General features: G+C 34.4%; 1 protein-coding gene across 5 annotated transcripts in view; it reads right to left on the bottom strand.

The window, feature by feature from the left end:
- The window catches only part of DPP10 (dipeptidyl peptidase like 10), a 1,405,070-nt gene that overhangs the window by 325,182 nt on the left and 1,054,853 nt on the right, over positions 1-25,035 (bottom strand). For all 5 annotated transcript variants that reach the window (XM_063790352.1, XM_515752.7, XM_003309203.5 and 2 more), the window contains one exon: positions 14,476-14,570. In XM_063790352.1, coding sequence (XP_063646422.1) covers positions 14,476-14,570 — 95 coding nt within the window. The remainder of the gene's footprint in view (positions 1-14,475; positions 14,571-25,035) is intronic.

Here is a 25,035-nt window from a genome sequence, read left to right as displayed (position 1 = left end):
TAAGAAACCACAGAGGTCAGAAGAGATTTAGGTTGACGTCTTCAAAGTATTAAAAGAAAAAGCTCGTCAACAAAGAATTCTATATCGAGCTAAACTTTCTCTCATAAAGGAAGGAGAAGTTGTCATTTCTAAATAAACAAAACCTGAGAGCATTTGTTACTATTAGCCCTGCTCTAAGGAAACACTAAAGGAAGAAACCCTTCAGGCTGAAATGAAATGACAATAAATAGTCACTTGAAACCACATGAAGACACAAAATGACCTAGTAAAAGTATCCACACAGTTATTATGAAAGAAAACATAAACACATTTGCTTGTAACTCCTTTCTTATCGTACTTGTTTTAGAACATAGCTGCATAAAAACAATTATTATAAAAGCGTGTTGATTGGGTTATCACATATAAAGATATAACTTGTATGAAAATTACAGTACAAAGGGGTGAAAAACATGAAATGAAGTTGGAATAATGTTTGTATACCATGGAAATTAAATTAGTATTTTATCTGAACAAATTTATTCTAAATTAAGATGCTAGTTGTAAATTACAAGGCAATGGCTAAATAAATAACACAAAAAATAGTAAAAAGGAACAATAGCAAATATAAAAGATACAGCAGAAAATATCTAACAAAAAAGGAGTGAGAAATCCAAGAATGGAGAGACAAAAATGACATATGATATGTAGAAAACAAATATTATTAAATAAATGGCCAATATATGTTCTACCTTATTAATAATTGCATTAAATGAAAATAAACACATGAATCAAAATGTGTAGGTTGACAGGATAAATTTTTTTAAAATAATTATATGCTGTATACAAACGATATATTCTAAATTCAAGACACTAATACGTTTAAAATAAAAAGGTGAAAAAGGTATACCATGAAACTGGTAAACAAAACAAGGATAGAATGGTTTCACTAACATCAAATGAAATACCCTCTAAGGCAAAAATTCTTACTAGAGACAAAGATAAAAATTATGCAATAATAAAAGGGCCATTCTATCAGAAAAATAAAACAATTATAAATATGAATGCACATAATAATAGAGCTCACAAATATATGAAGCAAAAATTTATAGAATTGAAAGGGAAAATAAACAATTTAATAATAAATAGTTGGAGACTTCAAAACCTTCATTTCAGCAATGGATAGAACCAGTAGGCAGAACATCAATAATAAAATAGAAGACAAACAACATTCTAAAGCAAAAAGATCTTACAGACAGAAATGCTAGCAGAAAATACACACATACTTATGAGGTTCGCATGAAATATTTTCTAGGTGAGATCATATGTTAGGCCACAAAACACGTTTCAATGAATGGAAAAGTATTGAAATTATAAAAAGTATGTTATTTGACCCAAATGAAATTATATTAAAAATCAATAATGGAAGGCAATTTGGGAAATTCACAAATATATAGATACTAAACAACAGTTACCTAAACAACCAATGAATCAAGAAACAAATAACAACAGAAATAATAAAATGCTTTGAGAAGAATGAAAATGAAAACACAAAATACAAAAATTTATGATATATAGTAAAGAAGAACTTACAGGGAAATTACTAGCTGTAAAAATCTATATTAGGAACGAAATAGAGTGAGAAAGTAAAGAGGAAAAAAAGAAAGAAGAAAAGAAAAGAAAGGAAGAAAGAAAGAAAAAGCCAGAGGCCAGGTGCAGTGGCTCATATCTGTAATCTTAGGCCATGTGTGGTGGCTCATGTCTGTAATCCTCCCTTTGGGAGGCCTAGGTGGGAGGATTGCTTGGGGTAAGTTGTTCACAACCAGCCTGGGCAACATAGTATGACACAATCTAACAAAAAATTAAAAATTTAGCCAGACATGGTGGCTCATGCCTGAAGTCCCAGCTTCTCAGGAGGCTCAGGTGGGAAGGTTGCTTAAGCCTGGGAGATTGGGGCTACAGTGAGCCATGATCACACCACTGCACTCCAGCCTGGGCAACAGAGTGAGACTTTGTCAAAAAGAAAGAAAAAGAGAAGAGAAGAGAAGAAAGGGAGGGAGACAGGAAGGAAGGAAGGAAAGAGGGGAGGGAGTGGGGAAGGGAGGGAGGCAGTCTTGTGTGGTGGCTCACACCTGTAATCCCAACACTTTGGCAGACCAAGACAGGAGGATCACTTGAGCCCAGAAGGTCAAGATCAGCCTAGGAAACATAGTGAGACCACAGTTTGACAAAACTTTTTTTAAAAAAATTAGCTGGGCATGGTGGCACACATCTACAGTGCAGATACTCAGGAGGCTGAGGTGGGAGGATCACTTGAGCCTGGGAGGTTGAGGCTGCAGTGAGATATGATTGTGCCACTACACTCCAGACTGGGTAACAGAGTGAGACCCTGTCTCAAAAAAAAAAAAAAAGAAGAAGAAGAAGAAAGAAGAAAAAAGGGCAAGAAGAAAATAAATATCTCAAATTAATAGCTTAAACTTCTACCTAAAGAAGTCAGGAAAAAAACAAGAAAACTAACACTAGCAAGCAGAAGGAAGGAAATAATAAAGCTTAGGTGGAAATAAGTTACATCTAGGCTAAAAAAACAATGGAGAAAATGAATAAGGCTGAGAGTTTCTTCCTTGAAAAGAAAAATAAAATTGGCAAGCCTCTAGATAGATGGATGAGAAAAAATAAAAAGATTCAAATTACTAAAATCAGGCATAAAAGAAGAGGCATCAGTATCAACCTTACAGAAATGAACATATAGCAGAATACTATAAAATTGCTTATCAACAAATTCAGTTATTTAGAGCAAAACAAGAAGTCTTAGAAAGACATAAATTTCAGAAGTAATATATATTTGGAATAGGCTTATAACATGTAAAAGGATTGATGAAATAAATTTAAAACTTCCTGTGAAAAAGCAGCCTAGGCCATAATGGTATCATTAGTGAGTTCCATGAAACATTAAAAAAAAATCCTTCATAAACTTTTCCAAAAAATAAAAGGAAGAAACAATTTGCTACTTATTCTATTAGGCTAGTATTATCTTGATATCAAAACCAGACAAAGACATAGTTGGAAAAAGCTACAGACTGATAACCCCTTATGAGTATAAACAGCCTGGACTACTAAACAAATACAGCAATGTGGCAGGATAAGCAATCAACACACAAAAATCATTACATTTCTATATACTAGCTGCAAACAATTTAAAGATGAAATGGAGTAAACAATTCTATTTATAATGGCCACAAAAGCAATAAAATACCTAGTAACAAATTCAACAATAAAAGTATGATTTTTAGATGGAAAAATATAACACATTCTTTTAAGAAACTGAAAAATATCTAAATAAATTAAAAGACATTGTATGTCTACAGAACAGAACCTTGTTAGGGTAGCACTATTTTTCAAATTCATCTACATAAGCAATATAATCACTATCAAAAGTCTTAGCTTCTTTTGACTTTGTTTGCAAATTTTACGAGTTAATCTTAAAATTCATATGGAAATGTAAGGGACACAGAAATCCAATTTTGAAAAAGAGCAAAGTTCAAGGGCTCACACATCTTGATGACAAGTCTCACCACATAGCTACAATAGTCAAGACTGAACTTCTGGCCTAAGGATAAACATATAGATTAATAGAATACAGAGTCCCAAGACAAAATCGTATATTTGTGGTCAGCTGACATTTGAGAAGGGTGCCAAAATTATTCAACAGAAAAAAAATCTTTTCAAAAATGTTACATGGATAATTGTATTTCCACATGCAAAAGAATAAATGTGGACCTCTTTCCTCACATCATATTAAAAACTCCACTCAAAATGTATCATAGAACTAAACATAGAAATAAAAATCTATTATGTTCTCAAACACACAAAAAGAAGTTAGTCTAAATTAACAATGTATAGAAAACTAAAGAAAAAATAGATTTGACTTTATCAACATTTAAATCTGGTGCATCAAAAGACACCAATCAGAAAGTGAAAGACAACATACCTGGGAGAAAACATTTGAAACTTATGTATCTGACAAGGAATTTGATTTATAATATATGAAAAAATCTTACAATTCAACAATTGAAAAGAGCTCAATAAAAAATGGGCAAAGAATTTGAACAGACATTTCTCCAACAAAGATATACAAATGATCAATAAGCACAAGAAAAGATCCTCAATATCATCAATAAATTAAGGGAATACAAATAAATGCCATGGCAAGATATTACTTCACACCCACTAAAATGGCTAAAATCAAATAGGTAAGAACATGTTTTGTAGAGATGTGAATTAATCAAGCCCCTCTTATACCATTGCTAGGAGGGCAAATCCATGCAACCACCTTAGAAGTTCCTCAAACTGCTAATACAGAATTACCATATGATCCACAACTCTGCTCCTTCTTTTTAAGAAGTGGAGACTACCGGTTTTGTTTTGTTTTGTTTTGTGTTCTTTTGTTTTATTTTGTTTTTGAGACAGAGTCTTGCTCTGTCGTCCAGGCTGGAGTGCAGTGGCGCAATCTCAGCTCACTGTAACCTCCACCTAGGAGTGGAGACTATTTTTAACTTAAAGGTTCATTTTTCATATTTGAATCAAGAAATGTGACACCCTAAATACTGTTTGATAGATTTCCCCACTTAGTTACTAAATGCCGTTTAACAGATATTTTCACCCAACCATACGCTCAAACCTGGTTCTCACCCAGAATTCCCCATCTCAATGGTTAACTCCCCTTTCATTTAAGTCATACAACCAAAATCTCAAGAATTATCCCTGATACATCATTCTAACCCCCATCACCAACCACTACATTCTTATTTTGTTACTTTCTTTTTATTTTACTTATTATTATCATCCAAATCTTTCTCTTCTCTGCTGGCACTGCCTAAGTCCATTTGCTTATAATCTCAAGCCTAGGCCATCCACTAGTGTCTTTATTTGTCCTTTCTTGAGCCACAACTTTCAATTTTAACTTACTTCTTCACTTCAACGGGAATATATTTGTTTCCAAAAGCAAATCTGATCATTTTTGAAAATTTAGCACCATGACCCACATGATCTGGCCACTACTTAATTCTCCAACCTGTTTCTCCCTTCCTTGTGCTGCTCCCACTACCATGGCATTCTTTGTTTCTAATACTCCATGCCTCATGCCTGTCCCACTATGCTCAAGCCATATTCTTGCTTAGTCAACTTATCTGCAGTCATCTTCATTTCTTATTTATTTATTTACTTAGAGATGAAGTCTCGCTCTGTTGCCAGGCTGGAGTGTAGTGGCGTTATCTCAGCTCACTGCAACCTCCGCCTCCCGAGTTCAAGCAATTCTCCTGCCTCAGCCTCCTGAGTAGCTGGGACTAGAAGCACATGCCACCACACTCAGCTAATTTTTGTATTTTTAGTAGAGATGGAGTTTCGCCATGTTGGCCAGGATGGTCTTAATCTCTTGACCTTGTGATCCACCTGCCTCAGGCTCCCAAAGTGCTGGGATTACAGGCTTGAGCCATTGAGCCCGGCTCATCTTCATTTCTTTAGGAAAGCTTTCCGTGACTTATTTAAAACAGATACAGCCAATGCATTAGAAATTTTGACATGGATATTAAGCAATAAAAGTAAAAGCAATATTTAACTTTCATTCTTATGTTCCTATACTTTGCAGTTATTCTATGTCATAAATTGTAAGTGTTTATATATCTAATTATTTGATTAGTGCATATCTCCCTTAATACATAATGAGATCCTTATGGCAGGAGCTCTCCTGTTTTCCTTTTGGCAGGAGCTCTCCTATTTTCTCTCCTATTTTCTATTCTATCTTCAGTTGTAGTTGTAGTTGGGACAGAAAAAGCACATAAAATATTATGGAGTCATTGAATCAAATAATCACAGGCAATATAATATATTTTAAGCCCCAAGAGATAATGGATTGCATGTCTATGTTCTATTTATTATAAATTTGTTAATTTTATTTCAAGATTTTTTCAACCAGGCTTCTAAAAATTCCTCTGTTATACTGTTATACACAGAAAACATGCATAAATATGTACATATAAGAACTAACCATGAAATAGATTCTATTGTCAAAAATTGTGGCAAAATATTCAAAATAGAATTACCCATTTAATGACATTTAAAACCTCAGAGACGATGCTGATTCCTCGATTTCCAACAAGTTGAAGGTAATTAACCAACAAAGCCCTACCCATTTTATCTCCAAGCAAATCTTCCACCCACCTACTTTTTACCTTCTCCAATAGCATCCCTGTACATAGTTCACACCCTGCCTCTTCTCCTACTTGTACCACTGCAATAGCCTTCAGAATGGTCTCTCAGTTTCTACTTTAATATCCCTAGAAAATGCTCTCCATATAATTGACAGAGTGTACTTTTAAAATATGACTCAGATATTGCCACTTTCTTTCTTCAGAGTGTACCTACTGCTCACAAAATAAAACCTTGACCTACAAAACTCAGTATAAATCAATCCCCTAGTTATCTCATTGAGTTCATCTTGCACCATTCTCCACCCATGTCCACCACTTATATATTTTTTGTTCTTGGAATAGATCTATATAGTTTGAACCGTATGTTGTTTGTAATTACTGGCCTTGCAACCTACACAACTCTTCAATTTGACCTTGAAATGTTATCTCCGTAGTGAGCCTTTCCTAAGCAACTAATCATTCTCTAGCCCTCACCCTATGTTATTTTTCAACAAGGATTTAAATTTACTAGCTGACATTTTCTTGTATTTTCAATGAATTACTCATTTATCGTCAGTCTGACAAACTTGCCTTGCTCACCATTGTATCCCCAGAATCTGGAATATCATCTGATACACAACAGGGATCCAAACAACACTTGGAAAATAAATTAATAAAGTAATAAGGCATAATGAGTCATTTCAACAATGACGCAGAAACATCATAAAGATGGAGAAGTAGAAAAATCTCTACAAGTTTTTAAGAGACAGAAGAAATTCAAATATAAACTAGATTATTTCAGCCAGATATATCAGGGGAAAGAAGAGAAGTAGAGTAGTAGTTCATAATAATAGGTGCTGCTTGCTTGGTGGGGTGTGTGTGTCTGTGTGTGTGTGTGTGTGTGTGTGTGTGTGTAATGCAGCCAAGGTTGTTATCCTTTGTTCACGAGGCAATATTTCAACAAGAATTGAAAACATTTGGATGGAAAGAATGATGACACAGGTTATAGTCATCACAATATTTAAAATATGTTAAAAACAAATATGATGACTTCAGACAAGTTAAGGCAAACAAAGCTATGTAAACCACACTTACATTTTTCCTCTTTTCCACTCACTATATAATGTTTCCTTACTGATTATCTGGTAGTAAAATGCATAGACTGATTGATTGATTGATAGATATAGATAGATCAATATTTGCATAGATAGATCTATATGTAGATATCTATCATCTATCTGTATTATGTGAACATATGAATAAATACATACAAACATACATATATTTAATTCAAGCATCTTTCCTAAAAGGTTTAAGTAAAAATTCCACAAATAAACATAGATTTTTTTATATATAAAAAACTAAAGGATCATTATTTATTTTCACATTTCTTTAAAAGGTATTTTGAATGGAATTTTCAGCTAGTAATATTAAAAATAACAATGGATTAGGAGTCAAGAAATGTTTCCCTTAGTCTCAAGACTACATTAGATTTATTGAGCAAGTCTCTATTTCTCTGGGTCTCAGTTGATTTTTTACTTTTTTAAATTTCAACTGAAGTAGGAGACAGGGAAAATGCTTTCTAGCTCTATAATGAGTTGTCATTATCATTTAATGTTTACCAAAAATTGAACTTCCTTGAATGATCATGCATGTTTCACAAGCAAACTAAAATACTAATTTAATATATTTCCAATATACTATTAAAATATCTGTATTATGTAATGTGAAGTGTGGAAGGGCTGCAGAAGTTTTGGCAACGCATAGTTCTACTTCATCAAAGCTGGGTAGACTGAAGTATTCTGAAAGATCAAAAGAAGGGAAAAATTATTTTTATATCATCAACTTCAAAAGCTTGAAAAGTTTCTCGAAAATGTATTTTGTTTGCTTAAGTTCCATCATAAAGTAATAAAACACTGAGTGTTTTATTATTTTATAAAATTTCTTTTTATTAATAATTTTAGTTTATAAACTATAATTGTATATATTTATGGGGTAAAATGTGATGTTCTGATATATATGGAAGAATACACAATGTGGAATGATTAAATCAAGCTAATTAACATATTCATCAGCTCCCATACCCATCTTTTTGTAGTAAGACATTTGAAATTTGCTCTCAGTAATTTTGAAATACACAATACATTATTCTTAACTCTGGTTGCCCTGTTGTGTTTCTCTAAAGCTTATTATTCCTTCTGTCTGACACTTTGTATCCTTTGGCGAATAATTTAAAAAATTTCTAATTGGCTTTCCATGACTGGGAGACAGCAATATATAAAATTATTCAGAAAGAAAATGAAGGGCAGAAATATCCATCAAACGTTTAAACTAGAGCCTCGATTTGCTCAAGATGGACTGACTGGTTCTGGATACACGTCAGAGAGCTGGCCTCTCAGGAAGCCAAATTCCAAAACAATCGCAAACAGTTGTTATAAATCTAGCTGCCTGTTGGTTTCCAGCATCCTGTCTGACACCTCCAGCTCCAAAGAGACTAAATAAGAATCTTCTTAAAAAATCAACACTGGAATTGTAATCCTTTTATCACATATATCTAATAGGCTCTGTCAGACAAGATTGAACCAAGCTCTAGTTCATATAATTAAACAAGTGTCATCTAATTTATTTTTGTGATAATTTTATTCCTATCTGAAGGAAACAATTTAGTTATATTATTTTTAATATTATTTTTATATTACTCAGATAATTTTATTTATATATTACTTAATTTTGTTTATAAGGATGACTTACTCATTTAACAATATGCATAATAATTAAATGGCTACGAATGTGGATTTATTAGTAACACTATGATTATTGACAATAAAATGGTCCTACCATCTGAGATACTTTGTCCTCATGAATAAATTAGTTAGTAGAATCTAATTTCTAGATCCTTCATAATGGTAATTTAGGGTAAAAAATAATCATGTAGTAGTCAATTTTATCCCTTTAAACCTATGGGGAACTGTCTGAATAACTGTTTGAAACTGCAGGGTAATCCTGTCACACTGCAAACACATAGAAGCAACAAGACTATTTCCTCTCACACTTTTAATTAAAATAGTGCCTGAGTAGACTTCCAGGGTAAGGATCAGAAATTTTCTTTCTAATTTCCCTGTTTTAATGACCACTACTTTTAAAGCTATGCTGGAATTCATTTTCACATATATCTAACTTACAGAAAATTTTGAAGAGCCTAAATGTCTATGGTAGATTCAATGCTTCCTTCCCTAAATAAATATAGAAAGGTGTCCAATCTTTGCTGAAACATGTATTATTCCATTTGTTTCCCTGAATGTACATCAATGTTACATCCTATGTTGATGACTGAATTGGAAATATTCCAAATATTACCTAAATAATGTAAACAAACATAAATAATCATTTTTAAATAAATATTGTGGATATAATAAGTATCTAAATATTTTCATAGTGGATGATAAAAATAAGATAAATATGAAGGTATCTAGCAACAGGAAATGATAACTGCTGTAGCAAGGGGAAGGACATGCCCAAGCAAAAGACGATGAAATTCAATTATTCATAAGCGCAATGCACCAATGAAAGCAATTATGCTGACTGGAGTTCCCAGTAGCCATCAGTTTTTATCCTCTATCTTAAAAAGGAACAACTGCTTCCTAGTAAAAAAAAAAAAAAAAAAAAGTTGGCAATAGCTAAATAAGTGATACTAACTTATCTGAACAAAAAAGTCCCAATCAGAAGTATCATCCAAAAATTGTAAGAAAACTGGGTCACACTTCTATTTTATACTCAGCAATACACACAAGAGAGGAAGCCAAGGCCAAATGATCCTACTCATGCATGCTGGTCTTCTTTGCACGGTTGTTCAAAAGAAGAAAAGTACCTGAAACTAATGAATCTGGAAGCCACAGCTTAATATCTCCCTTAAAATTATCAATTTAAAAGTAATTACTTTGATCCCACCTCAAAAAATTACCTTCTAATTATCACAGGGTTTCTCTTGTATCTCTGTCTAGAACAGGGTTTCTCAAACTCTACACTCCTGACATTTCTGGTTGTGTTAAGTGTAGGATGCACATTTCTGATCTCTACTCACTAGATTCCCACAGCAAACCCCTCACATTCATTCAGGACAATCAAAAATGTCTCCAGAGCTGACAAATGTCTCCTGGGAGCAAAATCACCCCCAGTGGAGAAGCACTGGTCTAGATGAAGAAAGAAACAATACTGTCAAAACACAACATTGATATGTACAGTTCCGGTGGCTTCACTGATTAATCAGTGTTAGTTACACTACTGATGTCTATCACTACTGGGATTCCAACAGATACTGAATGGACCAAATCTTACAAATAATTAACAAATTATCCATTACTATTGGCCATTATGTGAGGCTACATGGCCAATCGAATTTTCTGATAATCTTTCCTCATCTCAAATTTTATGAGGTACAATTGTCGATGCCGTGGTTCAGTAATTCTTTATCTGTGCTACTGTGTTTGTTTTTGTTATTGTTTTAATAGGGCACCTATTTACTCAAACACAAACTGAATAGTAAGTTTCTTGATTTCACAGCGGTACAGAGTTGGATCTATCACCTCCATATACCCAACAGCGCAACAAATAAAACAACAAAGAAACCAAATGAAAAACACTAGGATGACATCCAAGCCAGCTGATGCTGTCTCTAGGCATTATAAATCAATGAATCTTCCTTGGTTCTTCCCAAACCTACTATTTTGTAATTGCCTATATATAAATAAACAGTTAGACCAATGAATATGTAACTAACATTTTGCTTGGAATCATTCTGCTGCCATATATGAATTTCCTTCCTGTGTTATGGCTACTTTTTTAGTAGAATGTACTTAAATAGGCTTACAGAGTTTCAGAGATTTCAGATTAGAGTCTTATCTCTCAATTATTCCTTTTCATATCAATGCATAAGATATATATTCTAGGGGGCCAAGCTCTGTGACTCACTCTTATAAACCTAGTGCTTTGTGAGGCCACCAGAGGAGGATCACTTGAGGATATAGTTCAAGATGAACCTGGGCAACATAGTGAGACCCCATTTCTAAAAAAAAAAAAAAATGTTTTAAAAAATTAGCCGAGCCTGGTGGCACACACCTGTGGTCCTAGCTACTCAGGAGGCTGAGGCAGAAGGTTCACTTGAGCCCAGGAGTTTAAAGACTGCAGTGAGCTATGATTGCACCACTGCATCCTAGCTTGGGCAAGAGAGAAAGAGCTTGTGTCTTAAAAAACAAAAAAGATACATATTTTTAAAATCTTAACTATACTTAAGCACATGGGGCTTGGACTTATGTTTACAACCCCCTTATAATTTCAAAAAGTGATTTGATAAAACAATTTATGGCTGCCGGTATTTTCAGCCATGGCCACTGGTGATATTCAAATTATTGACAGCAGAAAGAGTACAGCTAATACTTAGGAAACATTTTCCTCATTATGAAATTGTGACTGAGCTTTTCTTTGAAATAGTTCTGGCTTTAAGAGTTAACATTTCCAAACACTTAGAAATTATAAAGAGCAGTTTTGAGGCTAAATCATTTACTTCCCATCCTCTAATTCAAAAGTTGTATGCCCTTTAATTTCCTCCTTTCATTAGAAATCCACCTACCTTCAATCCAAAAGAATGCCTTAACACAATTATTTCATTTTTAAAAAAGTATTTTTTATTTTGGCAACCATGCCCAATATTTATTTTAATCATAGAGTCTGCTAACCATGATTACATAACCAAAAGTACACACCAATCATATTTAAAATGTGTTTAAGCTGAAAAGTGATAATATGATGTTAAATTATCTTAATTTTTAAAATAAATTTGTAGTCATATTTTAGCATAATATGTCTTACTATAGAACAGGCCATTCTGTTATGACATTTTTATCAATAGTATATTTTCTCAAACGACTTGTCATGCTTTCATTTCAAAGCTTTTTATACTGATCTGATCCAATTAATTATTATTATAATTAAGATATTGATAATTGCTCACAGAAAAACCAGCAATATGTTTCAATAAAATATATTTTTCAACAGAGTTTCCTGGAAGAGAAATTAAATCCCGGTTTTAGCCTAACGTTAGTATTAAAAACATAAGTGTATGAAATAATGTCATTTTGAAGTTAGGAGAAAATGATTAAACAAGCTCCTTTGAAATCATCTGGAATTATGGTAATTCCTATTTTTCTTCTCAGTTTTGGGTAACTGGTTGCAAACTGATGCCACCTTCCATTCCCCTAACCCCTCCCCGACATCGAATTTAGACACCTCTAGGACTTATAAATTGCTTAATTATCTGTGTTGTGACATAAATGTCCTTAGGGAGTGTATGAATCTTAGAAGACAAGTAAATTAGAATATTTTCTAAATATGACCCTGTGGTAATTAAAAGTCACGGCTAACATAGAGGAGAATAGAAAGAGATCTCAAAAGGATTTAAAAAGATATAACACAGAAACACAAAGATAAAACAGCATTAATTAGCACATGGAGAAAACCACGATGATACGAGATGGTGATGGCGTGTAGTACCAGCAAAAGAATTGAGATAATGGAATAATAATCTAAATGTTCTGTTTGTTTTGGTTTCTTTTTTGATGTATCATGGAAGATAAAAAAGTAATGAATAAATAATGGAAAACAAAAACATAATTAGTGATGGGGGAAAACCTCATTGACTTGTGTAAATGAGTATTTAATGAGGCACAGTCACATAATAGAATAATTCATGTACTGAGTATATCTAACCTGAATGCTTGGCTACTGCGGGCCTAGAATCTCCATAAAATTATGTTACTTTATGAAGAAAAAGCAAAAATTAAAATGCATTCAATTTTTGTTCCCCAAACTAATTTTATTAAAAATCCATTCATTCTGACTTTAATCCGTATATTATTATCATACCTTCTCATCATTATCGATTCTGGAATTCCGTCTCCTATCCTATCTTCTTACTAATGGCTAATTTTCCACTATTGACAGTATTTCTCAATGATTCTCTAGGCTTTTTTCTAGTATCCCTGAGGACCATCCACTGAAGAAATAGTAAACACTGCTGTATACTGTTTATTAAAATTCTCCATAAGGGTTAGTATTATCTCCCAAAGGAAATCCACATTCTTAGACAGTAGGCAATCTGCTGTACACATCCTTGACATCCCACGAGTACCATAAAGAGTTGCACACAAAGTAACTATTCTTTGATTCCTTGTAATTAGTTTAAAAACAAAAACGTCATTATTTTTGTTCTGGCTGATGACCTTATTATTAATGTACGTTAGTTGGCTGGTTAAATTTAGCCCAATGATATACATATATAATCACTTAATGATTGTAATGACCTTTTCTCCTTAATATGTAAAAATACTAAACAGAATGTTCTTAGTCCATTTTTTGCATAGGGCCATTCCATAATAAATACAAAGATTAAATGTTTATTTTAAATGTACAAGTAGAATACATTTTTAAAAGTAGCCAACAATTTTGCTTATTTTTTTATTTTGTGGAGGTTTTCTGAGAGCTTGTACTATATTTTGTCTGTATTGTATACATTCATCTAATTGGCAGTCTATTGAAACTTTAATTACAATAAAATAGTAAGTAAATAACTGTGTACTATTTTTCATTGGTGTTGGGTAGCTAGGTTTTCAACATTTGCGATACTGATTCATTATTGCTTACCAAGTAGGTAATTATAGCTAAGTCTCCTAACCTTAGGGTACTAGATTTTTCGGAAAGACAAAGTCTGTATTAAGACCAATATAAATACACACAATAATTTAAACCATGTTGGCGAAACAGTGATACAAAATAAGTAAAATGGTACTGACAGAATCCTAAATTCTAAAACACATCAACCTCAGCTGAAGACCACCTTTAGAAAGCCTTTCTATCTGATCCAGAAAACAACAGAACTAGAAAGAAGTCAGAAAGAATGAAAAGTAAAGAAGAAAAGAAAGTTAATAATAAATAAGGCTAGATGAACCATTTTTTTTAACCTTGGTATTTGTATGACTAATGTTATATATAAAATATTGGGAAAATTATTCTTTCTAAGCAACTACTATTTTTGGAAATACTTCTCCAATGATTAACAAGAGTAAACGGGAAGAAAATGAAGCAGATAGTCACAGGGTATTTTTTATCAGTAGATTTACTGATTCTTATGATATTCCAGCCCCAACTTTTCACCTGAAATGCTTTACAAATGCTGGAGCTGAAGAATAGAAAGTTATGTACATCTAGAGAGCTTTCTAAACAGTACTGAAATGCATAAAGTAATTAATTATTCATTACTTACAAAAGTTGTGTTTTCCAATAATAATGTGGTAGCATTTGTTTCTATATTCAGTTTAATGACATGTCCATTCTCGCTTTTATACACCACATCTGTATCTGCAACAACAAAGACATTCACAATTGACAAATACATTGACTAGATAATATAGTAACTGTAGGGGAGAAAACGTGCAAAATAAACAGACACATTAGAATAATCATTTTTAGCCTTCAATAACCCAAGCAGATTTCTGTACTTGGCACTCATTCTCGTGAAAGATCAGGAAGCCCACCTAACACATGGTCTATTGTGCAATGAACAAGGGGTTAGTATGAGGGCCACTCAGGTTCATGGTTTAACAAATGAAAATTAATTAAAATATGGGCAGTCTGCTGCACATTCTGTGGTGAGAAAAAATGGGCAAAGAGAAGTGCCTCCAGTCTCTAAAGTAAACCATTACTGATGATGATCCAGTATTTTAACTTAAAAGCGCTGCCAGTTGACTGTAACTCTATACAGTTCTATGTCTCCTAAGATTGAATCATTCTCATGCAGACCTATTTATGGATCCAATTCTTCTACCACCACTGAATTCCTATTCAGTATCTTGAATTCTCTTTTGGGTTGTGAATTTTTTCTGTGGTATTTTACCTGGCTTGCACAATTGCAGCTCAAAATCTGAGGCTACTACTATATCAGTGAATCAACTTTTTCAACTCTAGAAGAATTATGTCTTCATTTTAAATAATTGCATTTCTTTCAGATAATTGCTTTTACATATTTTTGAGGTAAGTTTGGCCATATTTTTTAGAAAATTAAAACATCTTAATATCTCTGACTGAAATTACTAACGAGGTAAAACTGACAGGATATAAGGATACTCTGGAGATAAATATATATATATAATTATACATAATTATATATATATATGATTAGGTAAAAGAGAAGATAGCCACATTAAAGTAGGTTTGAATATGTTCTCTTTTTAAATCATAATCTTTTTACCCAATTTTACCCAATTCTAGCCTTTTCTTGCTTACACATCCCTAATCTCCTGCTCATTCTAGGAAGAAAGGTGATATTAATGGAGATTAGATTCACTACTTACAGTGAATGAATGTGTATAAGTTACAATCTCTCAGAAACTGAATGTCTTCACTTGCAAACTTATAAAACAAGTACTACATGATGAGTTACAAAGATTAGCCGCAAAAACACACGAAAAAGTGTCTGACACTTTTGGCAGAATGAGATTTTCTGACCCCTTCTCTCATTATTTAAATATTATTAATAGTTACACGTACAATTTATATGACAAGAAGCAAGAAATACTAGCAAAACTGAAGTTTGTTTTCTTCAGTATCTAATTCAAAACACACAGTCCGATATGACTCTCCTGTTAGAGTCAAGAATAACACAGAGGGCCAGTAGTTCTTGACCTTAATCACATGGGAACAGTGACATGTTGGAACTGTGGCCTGGGAAACAGGGAAAGTCAAATGGCCTTTTTAGGAAGGAGGAAAGTAAGGAGATAAAGAAGGGATTTCCCAGTTACTCCCTGAGGCTGGCCGTATGGACTGATAGTTCTATATGATCTTTAAATTAAGGCCTGTATCACCTTCTGAACTTCTGTTATCAGCTAAAAAGGAATTGGGTTCTTTTTTTTTTATCATTAACTTTATCTGTTTTCCTTTCTGTTGATGCAGAACAAATAACGGATTTATATAAACAATAAATATTTATTTTGATTTATATTCTTTTCCTCTCTTCCCTTTCCTTTTCATTCATATTTATGATCATGTCTCAACAGCAACGCCAATCATCTGTAATGCTCATTTGGTCTTGCCAGCTGATTTGATCTCCTGTCCTCCTGCTCACAATTAATGCTTGCTCAAATCAACAGTCCAACCTCAACTTTGAGTTCTAACTTCTATTCCCTCTATGAATTTTTAAAAATATTCTCATCTCTGGCCCACTTCTTGATTGTGATGAACATATCATCATGAATTAGCAAGAGCCAAATAGCATGCCCTAACAAAATCATCTTTACAATATTTTCTCAATAAATTAAGAGAAAATAAATTTCCATTTTCCATTGCATCATGGAGATAAATAGAGCAAAACAAAACAAAACACTCAACAAGTAGTTTTTCTCCCAAAAGGCAGGCAAAAACATCTTTGCAAAGATTATGATAATGAAAGAAATCTAACATGGCTGACTCCATCTTGCTTTTAGGCTCATAGGCTGGCTGTCTTCACTCATTCTTGGGTATTGGCCAAGCTAACCATTGGTGAAATTTAGTTTATAGTTTAACCTTGAAACAAGAATAATAATAGTCCCTCCCTAAACCTCATCCCCTCCTCGTTCAGGGGTTCAAACCACCCTTGTAATACTAACGAAAGGACACAAAACTGAAATTATGAAAGAGGCCTGAATTCTGCTAAAATGTGGCTATAGTTTCTATAATCCCTTACTGCTCAAAAGTCATGTGGCCAGAGGTCACAAGATTTGTGACTCGCCTATATATAGATAATATAGATGATAGTACTGTTGTAGAACCTCAGGTTGGTCTTCTGAGATGATTTTCAGACTGGCCTCACCTGGACTCATGACTCAACCAGTCCTGTGACCTCCCATCCAGAGGCAGACTCGGTGCACAGTTTTCCACACTTTTATAATTGCATCCCCTCCAACCAATCAGCAGCATCCATTCCCTAGTCCCATGCCCACCAAACTTTCCTTGAAAAACCCTGACCTCCAAGACTTCAGGGAAACTCATTGAGTAATAACTCCAGTTCTCCCACATGGCTAATCTCATGTTACTGAAACTCTTCTTTACTGCAATACCAACGTCTCAGTGAACTGGTTGTTGTCGTGGATAGGAAGAAATCATCGGGTGAGTACACAAGCACAATGCAGAATTTTAAATTGAGATGAGGTCTGTGGTGTTAGAGAGAAAGAAAAGCCATAGAGCAATTTTAGTATGAATGGTGATTCCTAGTCAAGAGAAGAGAAAAAGAAATGAGTGACCCCATAGTTCCTCATAGTGAAAGAAAATCTTAAATGAGTGATAGGTTGTTATTAGGGGTGATCGAAAGAAAATTAATCTGATTTCCCTTAGAACAAAAGTAGAAGGAAGTGAAGCTTGTTTGAAAAGATAAAGACTACACTTAATATCAGTTTATTTAAAGTCAATTTTCTTGGATAATTTTTTGGCCTTGAGAAAAATCTACAGAGAATTGAGATTTGTAAATACCTTTAGATGTACACTCCTGCAAATTTTACTGTTAGACTCTCAGTGTTGCATTAATAGGATAAACTTTTAAAATTCACATGTAATTCTCTAGCTTAATAAATAATAAAGATTTTTGCATGAATTATTTTAAAAGAAACCAATATCTGCCCTTATTAATTTTCTTGGGGTTTTTTTTTTTGTTCTTTATAATCTGGTCTTCTGGATTTCATATTTATCCTACTTTACAGTTTGATTTATAATCACTAGTGGAATCCCCAGTTTTGAAACTCCTGTTACTAGATTAACAGTTATCTACCAGACTAATAGTGATCCTTCATTCTGGAACTACATTTCTAAATGTTCTACGATATATTTTGTTTAACTTTAAGTAATCAAATATGAGTGAATCAGATCAATGACTTAAGTGCATTAACACGGGAAGATTAAGGTAGGAGTACTTGAAATATTCTTAAAACATGGCACTATGCATATCTACAAGGTACTTTGATTAAATAATCTTTTCTCCTTTTTAACTCTTTGACAGTTAAGAGCCAATTTTTCTGAACACACATTCGACTCAGTCAGTTTTCCTAAAATGAAAATGTATGGGAGAATAGAATCACTATCTGGCCTGTGTACCCTGAGATCTAAGCACGTATTTTCAGTCTGCAGTATCCCTAACTATCATTACTGTCATTTCGATCCAATTTTTTTTCCATAATTTGGCTGACAAAAAGAAAAACATAGTATCCTAATTTAAAATCTTTCAGGTAAATGCAACCTTATATTTTATACCTCTTCCACACAAAGCAGATAATAAAGCATTTTCCATTGTTAATTTAGTTCTCAATGTGGTATTGAAATTAAGAACTGAGACTTCTGCATCCACCTTATCTATCAGGACCAAAAATAAAGGCAGCCTACATTCACATTATTTTACTGTTTGTTCTAGGAAGTTCTTGTTTATGAACTTAACGTTGTAAATCAGAACAAAAAACTTTTTTTTTTTTTTTTCCAGAAAATGGCTGAAAATTAGTTTCTAGAAACATTAAACTCCTAAAACTGGGTAAATGGCTCAATTATCAAACAACTCACTTCAAGATTCCTGCCTTTCTGTGTTCACCGATCCTAAACTATTACGTCTTTAAATGTGCCTAACCAAACCAGATCCTCACATTGAAAGTTCAGTCTTATCTACTCAAACCTAGATTTCCAACCCTATTCATATTTCCCCTTAATCCTCTCCTGGACACTCTGACTCTTGTAAAATGTTGTCTTTTCTGACTATTATAGGTAATAAACTCAGCTTTGCTTAACGGGTTATGCTGTGAGTCTTCTGAGAAGTTGAAATCTGACAAAATTCATCTTCCATATGTAACAATAAAAAGTCACCATATCGGTTTCTGTTGGTCTTGCTAACGGCTAATTTAAGTATGCATTTAATTTTGACGTGATAATCTAGTTTCAGTGTTTCAAAATTAAATGAATAAATATATAATCTATCTCTACACAGAGAAAGAGTTTTCAAAAAGTAGAAAAAACTCTGGCAAATCAGTTCTCTGAGAAACTTTAATCCAAACATAATCTTCATTTAAAACTATTTTTGATATATCCACAATTAAAATTCTGTAGCATTCCATGTTTTAAAAGAAACTATACTCAATAAAAAAGCTGAGCAATTAAAAATAAAATGTGGAAAAAATGAAATGACTATCACAGGAAATGCTCAAATAAATCTAGGAAGGGTTTGTTAAATAACAAGATTTTATTCTTTAATTAAATATATCAATGGTAAATCTAGAATATTTAGCTACTCACAATTAAAACACGGTAGGCTCCTCATTCAACTCCCTAAAACACTGCTCACAACAATGTTAAACTATCCTCATATTTTGAAGAGCCCCAGGAGCCATATATTTAACTGAAGAAACTGAGGCCATTAGAAATGGCTTCAATATCCTTTATTTCTACTTCAAGATCTCATTGCGTGCACATTTTTTTCCCAAGACTTTTGGGAAGAGATTAACTTTCTCCTTCGCAAAGAGAAGCTCTGTTTTATAAACAAGTCAATGCACTCTAAGCTCTTAAATATCTTTTATTTCTGCTTCAAAAAACAAAAGGATTAAAAAAAAAAAGTACATGCACGGTGGCTCATGCTTGTAATCCAGCATTTTGGGAGGTCAAGGTGGGTGGATCACAAGGTCAACAGAATGAGACCAGCCTGGCCAACATGATGAAACCCCGTCTCTACTAAACATACAAAAATTAGCCGTGGTGGTGCACACCTGTAGTCCCAGCTACTCAGGAGGCTGAGGCAGGAGAATCGCTTGAACCCGGGAGGCAGAGATTGCAGTGAGCCAATGTTGCACCACTGTACCCCAGCCTGGCAACAGAGTGACACTCTGTCTCAAAAAATAAATAAATAAATAAAAAGTACATTAAGTCTGGTGTTTTTCTCTGTTCCTAGTTTTTTCCCTTCCGCAGTAAGCCTCAATAAACCTTTTACCTGAGGGGTTTCCACCTTGTTCTCCATAACAGCCATACATGCTATTCTCTGTATCTTCTGCAGCACAGCTGCAGTCCTTGCTCTCCTGAAATTTCAAACTTCCAGCATCATCACTGACCTGCAATAACCAAATACAATATGCTCTTCCCCCATGTTTAATATCCACCTAACTCAACTTCATAGTGTGTAACAATGATGATGAACAGTAGGGTTTTGCAATCCTCTTCTCTTGACTTTGAACCACTATCTTGCCCTGGTATTTGTTCTTCAAATTTTTCTATATGCTCTTTCCTCTCAATTGCTATCTAAACAAAGGCATCTTTCCAAACTCAGCTGTAGGCTTTTTTTTTTTTTTCCAACAGCTCTTCAGTGACTATTTTACTACTCACATCTTCTTATATGGATTCTTAAACATTCAACTAAAGTCCTGACATTTCCCATATGCCAGTTCTATCTTTCTAATTCTATGCTAGATCACATATCTTGTAGACATATAAAACTCAGTACTACAATTAAACTTTTTATAGTTTTGGCTCTACTCTCCCTCAAAATTCCATTTACATACATACCATCCTGTTGGTTACACCTTTCCTGTATCTTCATCTCCTATATTAATATTGTTCTTTATGACCACTCACCCAGACTACTGCTAGTTTTGTAAGAGTTTTCTATGGCTCTAGGTATTACCATTACACAGCCCAATCAATTCGACACAATACTTACCATTATCTCAAACACTCTTCAAAGACCTGTGGCTTCCTAATAATAAAATATAAAATTTAACATATATTTATATATTTATTATCTACCGATAGCCTATAAAATAGTCTAGATTATCTGTGGCTTACAGTTCTCCACATATGTAAAACTTCACTCCCACTCAGATTTTCTTACAATGCCCACTAATAAATACACCAGATCTTGTCCAAACTTTTCACTTTTTTCAAAGCATTGTTAAATTCCCAACACCTTTAAAGTATTCACCTAATATCCCTCTCTTCTGAACTCCTGTGCCATTTAATATTTAATCATATAATTCCTTTCGATCTTTTTTATTGAGTTTTTTAATTCCATTTTGATGTGTTTGTTTTGGGTTTTCAATTACTTTATAAACTCAAGAAGGCACCTATTTCTTGTTCCTTTGAGAATTGAAACCATCTATACCAACACATCTTACTGTTTACATTAACACAATTTGCTATTCAACTGTCTGCATTGATACGACTTTAATATTTCAGGAAATTCTTTCCAGGAAGCTGAAGTTGCAAATAACCTTCTTTTTTTTCAAGAACTTTCCAAAAACCCATTTACTTGAAAAATAGACCGCCCATCTAAGGCTCATAAATATATCTTTCTCAGAACAACATACAGCACAAACAAATGACTGTTTCCTATTGAAGAGCTTCTCCAAAGCACTCACATCCCTCAATTCACCTATCCTAAACTCTTAATCACAAATTATGCCCAACTCTAACCAAGACCACTTATTGAAATACCTGCCAAACTACATACCCCCAAAACTTTATAAGCAACTCTTCTTTGCTTTTCTCTTTCCATATGCTGCTCACTTTCTGCGACAACAGTGATCTTTTTTACCAAACTAAGCAATTAATTCAGCCATGCTTTATCTTTAATAGGTTATTTTGGTGGCATTTTTGGTGAGCCACCATTCAGTCATTCACAGCTTTTAGAGTATGTACTACAGCCCCATCCAGTAGAATGATCACAGCAAATATTTTTGTTTCCTCTAAGTTTTTGACCACATTTATCATATATATATATGTACTTATTTATTTATTTATTGCTGTTGTGACGTTATTTAGAAATGCATTCAGCACTCCTGATGAAGATATCTGCCTTGACTAAAATTTGTTCAGGCTCCTCCATCTACTTCACAACTAGCCCTTGACCTTGGCCTGCCTTTAACAAGAATCCTGCTGGGTTAGTTTAGTGAGAATCCTCCTGCCTTTGACACTTGATCAAATTCCTCTACCCCCACCCTTGAAATTTAAGTCTATGGCTTGCCTTTAGCAAAAATTGTGTTCATCCAGTTGACAGAGCAGGAGCATTGCCATCTTGGACATGCCCCTCATTCTAAAGTTCAACCTAATAAAAGCCACCTAAATCCAAAGTGTATCAGCCTAATGGCTAAGGTCAGCATGCCCATAAACCACAAATAACATCTCCAACCAGAAACATTCCAAACTCCTCCCCGACCACAGACATGCTAGCCCCTAGACAACCCCTTCCAGCCGGGAAGATGCTAGCCCCGAGACAACCCCCCTCCTGGCTGGAGAGATGTCTGCCCCAAGATAACCTCCCCTTCTCCCAGAGACATTCCAACCCACCATAAAATTATCCATACACATAAACATTCCAAGCTTCTGGTAAGTCTTCTCACCCTAAAACAAATATATACTTATAGTCTGTAAGAGAAAGGGCTCCTGACAAACTGGCCAGGAGCGCCTCTCAGGTTTTAACTAAAGAAAACCTGACTTTAACTGCCAGCCATGTTTTGTGTTTCTTTCCTCTTTAACTCTTATACCAGTTTAGCAAGACTCCCCCTGCCCTGGATACCTCCTGTTAGTTGTTTTCCATGCATTGACTGCATTATTCTGCTCATTGGCTCTAAGTACCTCTAGCAGTGTTTGCTGTAGTTGGAGTTAAGTCTCTTCTCTATATTGCAATAGTTCTTTCGTTTGGTTTGGTATGGGTTTTTTGGGGGGTTTTTTGTTTGTTTGTTTTTGAAACAGAGTTTCACTCTGTTGCCCAGGCTGGAGGCTGGAGTACAGTGGTGGGATCTCGACTCACTGCAACCTCCACCTCCCAGGTTCAAATGATCCTGCTGCCTCAGCCTCTGGAATAGCTGAGACTACAGGTGTGAGTCACCACACCCAGCTAGTTTTTGTATTTCTAGTAGAGATGGGGTTTCATTCACCATGTTGGCCAGGCTGGTCTCAAACTCCCGACCTCAAATGATCCACAATCATGGCCTCCCAAACTGCTGGGAATATGGGCATGAGCCACCACGCACAGCCCTCTTGCAATTGCTTTGAATAAGGTCTTCCTTAGTGTTTTAGTGTCAGAATATTTTTTAATACTATCTTGCAAATCTCAACTCTCATAACCTACTTTCATAATGTTACAGTATTACATTTAAATAATTTTTAATACATTTACACATATATAAATTTAAACTTAGCATTGTTAATGGAAGAAATAAACTTTGTAAAATATTTTAAAGAGGTTTATTCTGAGCCAATATAAGTGACCATGGCCCAGGGAACATTCTTAAGAAGTACTGAGACATATGCTCAAGGGAGTTGGGTTACCATTTGGTTTTACACATTTTAGGGAGATAGGAATTGTAGGTAAAACCATTGATATGGTTTAGCTGTGTCCCCACCCAAATCTCATCTTGAATTGTAATCCCCATAATCCCCATGTGTCAGGGGAGGGACCCGGTAGGAGGTAATTGAATCATGGGGGTGGTTTCCCCCATGCTGTTGTCCTGATAGCGAGTGAGTTCTCACAAGGGCTGATGGTTTTACAAACATCTGGCATTTCCCCTGCTGGCACTCATTCTCTCTCCTGCTGCCCTGTGAAGACGTACCTTCTGCCATGATTGTAAGTTTCCTGAGGCCTCCTTAGCCATGCAGAACTGTGAGTCAATTAAACCTCTTTCCTTTATAAATTACCCAGTCTCAGGTATTTCTTTATAGCACCATGAGAATAGGCTAATACAACTATAAATAAATACAAGGAAGGTGTACATGGGTTCAGCCTAAAGAGGTGGGATATCTTGAAGTGGGGAAGGTTTACATGTCATCAATGGAGTCAAAGATTTTCTGATTGGTAATTGGTTGCAAGAGTTAAACTTTGTCCAAATATTTGAAGTCAGAAGAAATAAATGCTTGAATCAAGATGAAAGGGGGTTGTAAAGGCCAAGGCTCTTTTTATGCAGATGAAGCCTCATAGATAGCAGCCTTCAGAGAGAATAGATGGTAAATGTCTCTTTTCAGACATTAAAGTTGTCAGACTGTCAGCTAATCGCCCCTAGATCTGGGAAAGGCTTGGGAAGGGGAAGGTCTGGCTACATTAATAGAGATTGTCTGCAGATCCAAATTTTCCCTACAAAAGATGGCTTTGTGGGGCCATTTCAAAATATATCAAAAAATATATTTTGGGGTAAAATATTTTTGTTTCCTTCAGGGTCTGCTATCTGTAGTTAGGTTAGAAATTAAGCCAAATTGTACCAGCTTAATTTAAAAAAAAAAAAAAAAAGCGCCAGTCTTACAAAATTTTTCGGTTTGTAGGATGGGACTTAACCTTTGCCTTGCATGGCCTTTTATTTGTTTGTAATTAGCCACAAAGGGACTGTTTTGTTATTCTTATGATCTCTATTTTAACCTGAATGCTGGTCAGTTGTGCTTAAATTCCAAAAGGAAGGAGATATAAAGAACAGTGTTCAACATCCCTTCCCATCATAGCCAGGAATTCAGGTTTTCGGGTTTTTCTGGGGTCCTCTTGGCCAAGAGAGAGTCTGTTTGGTCTGTTGGGGGACTTAGGGTTTTATTTTTGGTTTACAGTATACTAGATCAGGGGTCCATAAACTACAGCATTGGGCTAATCTCGCTTTCTAAGACCTGTTTTTGTAAAGAACACAGCTACATCTATTTATTGCTCATGGCTGCTTATGCACTGTAACGGCATAGTTGAGTAGTTGCAACAGAGAAAATATGGCCCGCAAAGCCTTAAATATTTGCCCTCTGGTTCTTTAAATAAAAAGTTTGCTGGAATCTGTGTTCCCCTATTAATTGTTTGCCTCATTCAAAGAAG

This window comes from Pan troglodytes, chromosome 13 (genome assembly GCF_028858775.2).
Source record: "Pan troglodytes isolate AG18354 chromosome 13, NHGRI_mPanTro3-v2.0_pri, whole genome shotgun sequence".
NCBI classification, from domain to species: Eukaryota; Metazoa; Chordata; class Mammalia; order Primates; family Hominidae; genus Pan; species Pan troglodytes.
Note: the sequence above shows the minus strand (reverse complement) of the source record. Positions and strands in the feature narration are given on the sequence as shown.